Genomic DNA, 12,326 nt, shown 5'->3' with positions numbered 1-12,326 from the left:
TTTTTTACCACAACTGTTATGGTTGTCTTATATATAAATGAATATTTAAAATATATATCAACTTTATATTTTTAGGTTCTTTGTTTTATGTATAAATGTAAAAGAAAAAAGAAAGTACGAACTACAAAATAAAAATTTTATTTAACAACCATTATCACATACTAATTTTTATAAATCTGGTATTTCATTTCAAGGAGCTTTTTTCGAAATAAAATAGTTTTAAAGTATTTTGACTTTTCACAAAAATGGAATTACAAATCATTTAAGAAAAAACTTAAAAAAATCAATTTATTTATCGAACATAGCTTTATTTACTTTTATACATTTTATCGAACATACTTTTATATTTTTAGTTTTTTAAAAATATGATACATATGTATGTCTGCATGTATGTCTGCATGTATGTCTGCATGTATGTCTGCATGTATGTCTACATGTACGTGTGCATGTATGTGTGTATATTTACAACCAACCAGTTTACCAGAAGACTATATACAACCAGCCAACACAACTGTGCACAAGAATAGACGAAAAAGAACTTTCTATTTGTACTAACTACATTATAGTCATCACATGAAGAATTTTCTTAAATGAAGAATGAAATAAACACTATAATAGCCAAGTACTGGATCTTATTGAAGAAGATTATTAAATAAAGTTGATTTGGTAGACCAGTTATATTAAAAATGTTTTTATGAAGAAGCTTATTTTGAATAAATAAATAGATTGGAAGATTAGTAACATTGAAAAAATGCATTCTAGTACCAAAAAACTACTAGACTATTGCTTCAAATTTTGAATAAACCAGCTGTTTTACACGCGGCTTTCAAATTAATAATTATGTGTAATAATATTACAATAGAGGGACAATATTGACGTGAACAAAGCAAAGTCTTGGCTGTATTTTCAGCGGTTTTCTATCACAAGTCAACATGGTCTTTTTTGAGTTTCCGCGTTTTTAAATCTTAACTTTTAACTACAAAACGCTTTTATTTTTATTTTTTACTTGTATTGTCTTTTATATATAAATGTGTTTTAAATATTGTAATAAAGAACAAAAAATTAAAAAAAAACAAATATATATATATATATATATATATATACATATATATATTCTTATATAAAAGAACATATATGTGTATATATATGTATATATATATATATATATATGTATATATATATATATATATATATATGTATATATATATATATATATATATATATATATATATATATATATATATATATATATATATATATATATATATGTATATATAACAACATTAGACAATATTGTTTCGTCCTTTAGTACTCTTCAGTAATGTATTAATTTTTATGAGACCAAATCTTAGCCATAAAACTAGAAAACTGATTTAAAACAATTTAAAAGATTTGCTGTATCATGCCAAAGTGCTCAAACTACAGAGTAGTGGGCCAGCATATATATATATATATATATATATATATATATATATATATATATATATATATATATATATATATATATATATATATATATATATATATATATATATATATGACAGATATTCTAAGATAATGTCTGATTGCCCTATAATATGTCAGTATGTATTGCTGTGTGTTGAAGCATAAAATGTTTAAAAAATTTAATTATCAATACGCCTTGTTTGTATACTTTATCAAATCACGCAAAAAAGCATGTTGTTTGCCAAACATGTTTAAGAGTGTTCTAAAAATGCGGAAGCATCTTTTAGAATTCAAAAAAGAAGTTATATTACTTATTCCATGTAAACACTGGCGTATATAGTTTTGATAACAACAGAAACAAAATTTTTAGAAAGGATAAGATTTATAAACTTATTTATCTGTAGTCTCACAAACAAAGCCTTTATCAGTAACATTACATATAATGTTTTTAGACAGTAGAACCACCAAAAAAAATTAGTTTACTGTAAATAGAGATTGCAGACTTTAACTTTCAAAAGACTTGCATAAAAATTTTATAAATAAAATGTTTTATAAACTTGAAAGTTAGATTAAGACGCTTCATAATTACTCAGAGAAAAAACTTCATAATCACTCTAATAGAAAAAAGGAAATATTTCATTGCAGATAATAGTGGATAATTGATAAAAAAGAGATTCTGTAAAAATATTCTGTAAATTAAGTAGACCGATTACTCAAAGATGTGTAATCAGGCTTTTAAAAATTAAATATTTAATTTAATGAATTAATTTTTTTTAACTAGATATAAAAATAAAATAATTTTTTTTATTCCATAAAAGTATTATTGCAAGCTTAAAAATAAATATACTATATATATAAAATACAATATAACATACTATAAATATAAAGTATAGTATATTATAAAGTATAAATTTACTATAAATATATATAAAAAAACTGACATAAAGGAGTATTTTTTGTTCTTTTGAACTTGACTCATAGATATGTAATTTAAAATTTCAAGAATCATTACATTTCTACAACTTCGCTCATAGATACATACACAAAATTTCAAAATTAATAATATATTCATAGTATATAATATATATATATATATATATATATATATATATATATATATATATATATATATATATATATATATACATATATATATATATATATATATATATATATATATATATATATATATATATATATATATATATATATATATATATAATTTTAAATATAGTATGCCAATAAAATTATCATGTTTATAATATATTTAAAAACTATATTGAAGGTTATATAAATAATGTCATATTTATTACAAAAAGTTGAATATGCAGTTGTGGGGAACAAATAACAGTCTACAAAACATAGTTTACTTTTGTAAATTATGCAGAAGATTTTTTATTTTTTCATGTCATGTGTCTTACATATATTTGACACTGTTTATTGTGAATATCTTGCAGGTAAAGAATTATAATTGAATAAACATTTTTATAACGATTATTAGTGTTTACTTCAAAAAGTATTTCGAGCTTAAAATAAATCAACGCTGCAAATGAGACAGTGTACAACTTACTCTACTTCAGGACATACATTGCTTGGTTAGGTGTAAATGTTGTAATCTATCAATTTTTTCATTTGTTTGTAAATAAAACCACTGAGCTTTACGAATCGATTGTTCAAGTGAATAAATACTCAATAGTAATCTTGGTATTTTCTTATGAGAAGTTTGTGGTGGCAAATTTATCAAAACTGTTGAAGTCTCTTACACATTGCAGAATAAAATTTATAAAAAAGTAACTTTAACTGGAACATTACTCAAATGAATCTCAAAAACATTTTGTTAATTTTGGGTGTTGTTGGTTTTGCTATGTGCATGCCAATTGCTGAAGAAGGATCGGCTGAAGAAGACGATACCAGTGACTCAGAGGGGAAAACAACTACTACTGATAAAGGAACTGCGGTTGCAGCAGCAGCACCAGCGACAGCACCAGCAACAGCACCTGCGGCAGCTCCAGCGGCACCAGCGGCACCAGTGGCACCAGCAACTGCACCAGCAACTGCACCCGCAGCTTCAAAACAAGTTGCCATAAAACCAGCAGCCGTAGCAAATAAAGGTGCTAAAGAGGTCAAATCTAAATCTACAGGATCAGAATCAAAATCTGTTGCAGCTATTCCTAAACCAAACGAAGTTGCAGGTGAACAAGCAGTTGCCGAAGGAAGTGATGCCCCAGTTGCTCCTGCAGTAGGTACTGAAGTATCTAAAGAGGACAAAAAAGTACACGCAAGATGCCATCACCATTGTCATTGTCATTGCGAACACGAACATTGTGGACACCACTGCTGCCATGATCATGAAGATCATCACGATGAACACGGCCATTGTCACCACCATCATTGCGACCATGATGATGGATGTCACCACCATCATCATCATTGCGATTGTCACCATGATTGTCATGGTTGTCATCATGAGCATTGCCATGAACACCACGATCCATGCGGACATCACTGTTGCCACTGCTGCCACGAACACCACCATAAATAATAAACTTTTACGTGTCTATCTTTTGGCATATAAGATTAAGGTTGACCAGTGATCAATAGGTTTCTATGATAAACTTATAAATTATATATAGGATTAGATTTGTATTAAAATCATGAGACTGGTTGGAAAATAAGTTGTAAAATTTATATGTAGATTATTTATTAATCAGTATAAATTATTGACTAATTGGTATGAAATTCTCTAATTCTTATTAATTGCAGAACCAAACTTAAGTTTTAATTATTAAATTCGAAGCACGGTTTTTTTTTCATCCAAAGGCTTTTAAACATTTGTCTCATAGATAAATACGAAAAAGTTGTTCTGGTTTATATTTATTTAAAAACTTTTTACTTGCTCTCATTGTTATTAGAGAGATAAAATATTTTTAAAATTTTTTAATTTTTTCAAATATATATATATATATATATATATATATATATATATATATATATATATATATATATATATATATATACACGAATAACTTGAAAATGTATTCTAAAAAATAGAGTGCTCAATGTTCTTAAAAGAACAGAGCAATGAATTAGTAGAAATCACTTAACAAAACTTTTTTTCATTTAACACTGTGTTCCATTAAAAAAGACTCATTAGAAAACCTGATGAGTTTTTGTTAATAAAACACAGTGGAAAAATCAAAAAAAAGTTGTTCAGTGGTCTTTTCCATATATATATATATATATATATATATATATATATATATATATATATATATATATATATATATATATATATATATATATATACATATATATATATATATATATATATATATATATATATATATATATATATATATATATATATATATATATATATATATATATATATATATATATATTTATATATATATATATATATATATATATATATATTTATATATATATATATATAAATTAGTAAAAACACTTATCTAATTTTAGCGGATGCAGCATTTTTTTATGATTGAGATTCCTTTCTTCCCGAAATGGAGCAGAATCCAAAAACTCATGTTTACACATATGTTAAATAAGTATGCTTTACAAAAAATTGCAATGATTGGAGCCTGGAAACAAAAAAGCCCTATATTTTTAACTTTTTATTTTTTATTTTTATGAAGTCTACATTTTTAATAAAGTATTTGTAACTTTTATTAAAATTTTTTTTTTCCTAACTTTATACAAAGACTTTTATAAATTATTCATAAATACTTTCACACTTTTTAAATGCGACTATGCCGTTTTTTCTCGTGCACGCTTCATATTCATTGATAAGTTTTAAAATTCACACTACAACCTTTAAGCGTTCAAAAATTATGACCATAAAAAGTTTGAACCCCCCTAATTTGAGGGGGTTGCAAACTTTATAAGGCCCTAATTGTTGAACGCTAAGAGTTTATTATGTGAGTTTTAAAATTTGTCGATGAATATATATTTAGTTAAAAATAGTATAAAAATTATTTTGTTAACTCGTTCTCACGTTTGGGGCAGGTGCAGCTAAAATTCTAGGTCTTTTTGTTTCCAGGCTCCAATCATCACAATTTTTGGTAAAGCATGCTTATTTGATATATGTATAAACATATGAGTTTTTGAAGTTTGCTCCATTTTGGGAAGATAGGTATGTCAATCATAACAAAATACTGCATCCGCGCAAATACATATATATATATATATATATATATATATATATATATATATATATATATATATATATATATATATATATATATATATATATATATATATATATATATATATATATATATATATATATATATATATATATATATGTACATATATATATATATATGTATATGATTATATGCGAAATATAGCTAGTTTTCGCATTTAATCAAAATAGAAAAAAATGCTATCCGGCATTTTAAATATAGTTTTTATATTTGAAATAATTTTAAAAAATCTATAATGCTCAATGAAACAAGAGAAAAACCTAGAAAACCTTAATTGGCTCGAAACTGCAATAACAAACACAGCACATTGTTTTAGTGAATTTCAAGTGCACCAATTTAAGCATTTTTCAGAGATTATATAGATTAACTTTATTCTAATGTGTTCAACTTTGCGAGTGTAAAATTGTATAAGATCTCGTCTAGTTAGATTTTATGATTCTACTAAAATTAGTACCCCCATTCAACGTTGCAATTGGTTAGATAACTATGAATAAATAAAACGTATTTTTTTAAAGATTCGGTCTTTAGAAATGGTTTTACGTTTTATTTTATCTTATTTATTTTTAGGTTTTTCGTTATAAAGCACAGTATACTTTTTTTAAACTTTATTTTCAAAAAAATTAAACTTGAAATTTTCAAGATTTTCATCTTAAAAATTCAAAAAAGTTTATGGTTGATTCTTTTTAAATGGCTGACGTATAAAAAGAATAAGTAATTTTAAAGGAATTAGATTACATTATTTGGTTTGTAGAACAACACAAATTTAGTTTTTTCTAAATTTAATGAAAGTCTTTTACTAATAATTGACTTTCATTAAATCTCGTTCATTTTTAATAATTCTTCAATAAATATTATAAAAAGATCTTTTCTGTTATTTCTTAAAGTAAAACGATTAGAGTTGTCTGCAAATAATATAGCACCTAAGTTTTTTGGAAGCTGTATAAAAACCATTTATGTAAAATAAGAATAATAGTGGCCCTAGGATTGATCTCCGGGAAATTCCTCAAGCTGTGATGGTCTTATGAATTGCTTTCTGTTTGACGGGTAATCTTTAAGCCAAAGTACTTATTGTTTATCTTGCCAATATTATATCCAACAATATAGCCAAATATGCCAATTATATTGCCAATAATATAGCCAAAGTAATTATTGTTTAATACTTCATAGCGTTTTTTAAAAGTGCATTGTAATTTACAGTGTCAAAAGCTTTTGACAGATCAATATAAACTCCTAATTAAGTAAGTATTATTGAACCCATCGAATATATATTTTATTAGTTTTATTACTGCATGATTCGTTGAATGATTTTTTTTTGAACCCATATTATTTGTCAAACAGTATATTGTTCTCGGTTAAATTTTAATTAAATCTGCCCTATATAAAACGCTCTAATAATTGAACCTGTCATTTCGAAAAGGACAGAAGTCCAAAACTTTTAGCAGTTAGTTTATAAGTTTGAATTAAAAATTTCTGTATGATTTATGTTTTTTTATAAAAAATAAAAAATACATAAGTTATATACGTTCTTTATTTATCTACTTCTATGTTTAATTTCTTTAGCAACCTAGACATTATTTTAATAGAAATCATATTTTTGTTGATTTTGAAAAGTTTTAGTAAATGGACTTGTGCCTTTTTCGAAATGACAGGTTCAATTTTAAGAAACATGGCAAGACAGTAATAAATCTATAATTAGACATACTTGTCGTCACCACTTTAAAAATAAGTGTGATTTTAGCAATTTTTAGTTATCGGCCACAATGTCGAGACATAAGGAAAAGTTAAAAATGTGAAACAACGAGGGTTCAATAATATATTTTTTTTTACGTTCACATTACTATACTGTTGTATTTGATATTTATTTTTATCATGTCTCGGAGTTTTATGCAACTATATTTTTATTTATTTCATGTATTTTAGACTTTTTGTTTATGATATTTTTATTATTACATCTTTACCGCCAACCTGTAATTGGTTACTTGTAAATACTTCGTAGTTGTAAATACTTCGTACTTGTAAATACTTCGTTGTTGTAAAAAAAATTTCCATATTTACTTCTTTTACATTTAGTTGATTTTCTAATTAATTTTTTATTTTATTAGGATCATCCCCTTTTTCTGAATATAATTATATTGGTATCATACTGATTATATCAAAACCATACTGATATGTAATTAAAATGATTCCATAATATTTGACATTTTTAATTTCAGAAATTACCCATAAAAATAAATTGAAGCCACTTTATTGTCAACAGAAGTATATTGCACGTCTTGTAAATTTCAAAACTGCCTTACTTCCTCAAGACCTTTCTTATTTAATATTAATATTCTTAATATCCTGTAAATTTTTTTAATGTTCGTTGTTTTATGTTTAAATGTAAAACTAACTCATCTTCAGCTTTTTTTCTTCTTTAAAATAAATTAATTTTAAGCAATGACAATTTTATTAAACAACAATTTTTCCAAACAAACTTTGATATTTGGTAACTTTGGTAACTTGCATTTCTTTTCCAGGAGGAATTAAATAATTATGATTTTTCTCATGAAATTATAAATTTGATTTTTCTAACGGAATTATTATTTGTTTAAAATATAACTAAAAATAGTCATATTTTCAAATCACAATATATAATTATATACTTTTAAATTGTACCCAGTTTTGTCACGCCCAGTTATACTTTATCTTTATACAATATAAATTTGAAATTTGAAAAACTATATATTAAATGCCTTTTTTACAAATTTTGTTAAAAATTGCCATTGACTATTTGTTTATTTTGTATATTATTTTATTTTTTCGTTTACACGGGATTATTTTTTAGTGATAATTTATGTAATGACCAGGTTATTTTCTGCAAGCGCCTGCGTTTCATTTTATTTATATCAGTAAACTTTTAGATTGTTAGAATATTTTACAATAGATTATTATTTACTGTATTTTTTTTTGTTTTTGTTTTTTTACCAAAAACTTTACAAATGCGTGAGCATAAATATAATTACTGATTTGTTTACAATGTATAAAATATAGTCCATATAATAAGAACTTTTTTTAGTACAAATCATAAATTTCGCACAAAAATAAATATAAAAAAGGGGAAAGCGGAATAGTATCGAAAATTAACTGATCGAAAAAACGATTAATATCGAAAAATAACTGATCGAAACCCATTTTAATGATTAAGATCAAAAATGTGATTTTCAGATTAATATCGAAAAGTTTTTATATCGAAATTCACAAATGCGGAACTATATCGAAAACAATAAAAACGGAATAAGATCGAAAACTTATTTTAATGACTAACATCGAAAAAGTGATTTTCAGATTATTATCGAAAAGTTTTTGTGTCGAAATTCAAAAATGCGGAACAATATTGAAAGCAATAAAAACGGAATAAGATCGAAAACTCATTTTAATGATTAACGTCGAAAATGTGATTTTCTGAATAATATCGAAAACAATAAAAACGGAATAAGATCGAAAACTCATTTTAATGATTAGCATCGAAAATGTGATTTTCTGATCACACTTTTTTTTTTTTTTTTTGTATAAAAAACTATTACTAGGAAAAAATCTTAAGAAACTTTTAATACTAAGTCACTTTTCAATAAGAAACTTATTTAAGAGTTCGATGAATTTTTCCTAACTTTTCACCTAAATATCGCATTAACTTTACACGAAGTCAGTTATCTGCAACGGAGAACAGCAGTTTAAATGAACAGTTTAATTTGCAGCACAATAAACAGTTTAATTTGCACGTGCAATGAAATTCAATTCAATTTTAAAGTTGAAATTTTAAAAATTTTAAGAAACTCAATATTCCAAAATGTCGTTAGAGAGCTTTTTAAAAAATTATAGTGAAGCTGAAGGAGAAAGATAAAACTCCAAAGTTTTTTGGTCTGGTGATTTTGGATACACTAAAGATAAATTTTATAAAGATAAACTGCATCTTAAGTGCCGTTTTTTTACAAGAATGAACTGCAAAGGCAGTGCTTTTATTCATAAAGATAAACTTCAGGTTACAACTGTTCACAGTTGCAGCTCAAGAGAAACAGATTTTGAAGTGCTGCTTGCTAAAAGTACCATGAAGAAAAAAGCAGAAGCAACATCTGAAGACCTGCGCTCAATTTTTCAAAACACTGTGAGTGAGTTTCCTACAGTTGTTTCTGAATCTGTTTTGGAATATTGAGTTTCTTAAAATTTTTTAAATTTCAACTTTAAAATTGAATTGAATTTCATTTTTTTTGAGTAATGAAATTAAATAAAGTAAAGTAAAATAGTTGACGTCAACTTTATTTGACCTCCTCCCCTCACCTTTGTCAACAATTGTCAAAAAAATTCAGAACCCCCTCTATTTATTGATGTAATTAATAGACAGCCCCAAGACGAAAAAATTGATATACTAAAAACGTTAGGTAGAACACTTTTATTTACAGTTGTAAGTTATAGTTACATTTATTGTACTTCCAGCATGACACCACGCGTGGAGGAAAGCAAGTGGTATCAGCTTTTGATATTTTCTATTGAGTATTCAGCAGTGCTTGAAAATCCAATTCCAGATGAGGATCAGATAAATTTTGATCCTGATAACCCTCACCTTTGGGGCACATCTGTTCCAGCTGTATGTGCTTTAATGACATCCAAATCCGAGGCTCTATATAAGCTTGTTTTTTCCAAAATAAAAGAAGTTTTAGATTTCTCTCCAGCCATCATTATGTCGGATTTTGAACGAGGACTACAGAATGCTCTAAGAACAATTTGGAGTTAAAGCTTGGTGAATGGTTGCAGGTATAAGTTATTAATTTGTTATTACTTTGTCCCAGTTTCCAACATATCAAAGTTTCTTATAGTTTGTTATCAATTAATGATCTCCTTTAAATCCTTATTTTTAGGTTTCATTTTGAAAATGCAATCACCAAGCAATTAGCAATTCTTGGTCTTCAGAGGGAATACCGCCACCAAATTCAAGTAAAGAAGTGGGCACGAAAAGTTATGGCACTTTGTCTCCTTCCTGCAAACAAGATCTTGGTTGCTTGGGGATCTCGAGTTATTGAGATTGCAACATTCAGTGGCGAAATCAAAAGTAAACTACTTAGTTTTAAAAGGTATTTTGAGTGGTATTGGCTCAATATAGTGACCCCACAAGGGTTCAGTGTTTATGGCTTGAATCAAAAAACCAATAACAATGCAGAAGGCCTCAACAGACGTCTGAAAACAAACATGGGTAATCGGCATAGAGGATTTTGGCAGTTTATGGAATTGCTTAATCAGCATGCAATAGTGCATACAATTCAAGAGCTTCAACAGCTTGCTTGCAATCAGCCAATCCACCGTGACCAACGCGACTATAGTGCAATTGAAAAAATGCGTTGTTTTGAGAAAAACCTTCGAGACGGAGTTCGGACAACTGAGAGATTCGTATCAACAGTATCATATCTTTTTCAAAACTTCAAAGCTATGTAAGATAATTTTCCAAGTTTTTGTATAACGCTTCTTATTTATCAACCTTTTTTAACCTTTTTACTAAACCATTTAACTTAACTTTATTTGATAACCTGTCTTTTTCAATGAAATATGGAAAATTGTATTTGAAGTATTTAAACAATTTTAGTGCTTTGGATGAAAACTTAATGGACGAGCTTGGTGAGAGTCTTCCTTTGCCAACTTCCACTTCAACAGAGTCACCAAAGTGCATTGTTTGCACCGTCAATGAACGAAAGCTTAGATAATGCCTTGCAGACATTATTTTTTTTTGTCAGCCATGCATTCAACAAGTCCAGGAAAGCAACACACCTCATTGTCCCACTTGCCGAGGACCAATATCATATATATAATTGAACCTTTTCAATGATTCAGTAAAAGTTTCCCCTTTACCTACATTTCGAACACTAGAATGACACACAATTGTTCAAATTTATTAGAATAAATTTATTATATAAAAACGGTATTAAATTATTTCCAATTACTCTTACTCCGCCTGGGATAAAAAACAATCAATAACGTAATTTCGTTAGTTAACACAAATGCATTTTTTATCCGTTTAAATGGTATATAAAATTTAAGTGACGCAGTTACAAACAATGTTGTTTATCTTGTCTTTCTGGTTAAAATTTTTTAGTACTCGTGTTTTAGTAACTCTGGCTTCAGAACTTGGTTATTTTTGACAAATTTAATTAATAAAACTTAATTAAACTTAAAACAAATTTAATTTAAGAAAACTTAACAAAACTTCTAACAGCATCATTGGAGCTAATGACACTACCAGTGAAGTGAATTGTAAAAGTTATATAATAACTATGTATTCGCGATGTAAAAGCCATATATACAAAAATATAATTAGGTTTATATTTCGACAATCTGAACGAGTTTTCACTAATTCATACTTTCGTCTCAAAGTTTTTTAATAAGATATTTCATGTCAATTTTTCATTTAAAAATTTGCAAGAAAAGAAAAATTAGAAATTGTGATCTTCAAACGTCATTGGTATTAAACAAAGATAAAATTTGACAATAATGTTGACAATATATCATAAAGTACTGTAAAAAAAACTTCCGATAATATATAAAAGTTAGTGAAGATGACACAGTTCTTACAAAAGCTGATACATGCGGACATACAGCATTAAATTAAAACTTTTATTTGGAAAGCAC

At 26.2% G+C, this 12,326-nt stretch overlaps 1 protein-coding gene across 1 annotated transcript; it reads left to right on the top strand.

Moving 5' to 3' along the window:
• The first annotated feature begins 3,145 nt into the window (after positions 1-3,145).
• nb-042 (nematoblast-specific protein) lies at positions 3,146-4,185 on the top strand. The gene has a single exon (XM_065793980.1). The coding sequence runs from the start codon at positions 3,263-3,265 to the stop codon at positions 3,986-3,988; it is 726 nt and encodes a 241-aa protein (XP_065650052.1). The 5' UTR covers positions 3,146-3,262; the 3' UTR covers positions 3,989-4,185.
• Positions 4,186-12,326: the final 8,141 nt, after the last annotated feature.

This window comes from Hydra vulgaris, chromosome 03, assembly GCF_038396675.1.
Source record: "Hydra vulgaris chromosome 03, alternate assembly HydraT2T_AEP".
In the NCBI taxonomy this organism is placed as follows: Eukaryota; Metazoa; Cnidaria; class Hydrozoa; order Anthoathecata; family Hydridae; genus Hydra; species Hydra vulgaris.
This window is presented reverse-complemented; position numbering and strand designations above follow the sequence as displayed.

Coding starts and splice junctions, on each gene's coding strand:
- nb-042 (XM_065793980.1), top strand. CDS start 3,263: ATGAATCTCAAAAACATTTTGTTAATTTTGGGTGTTGTTGGTTTTGCT.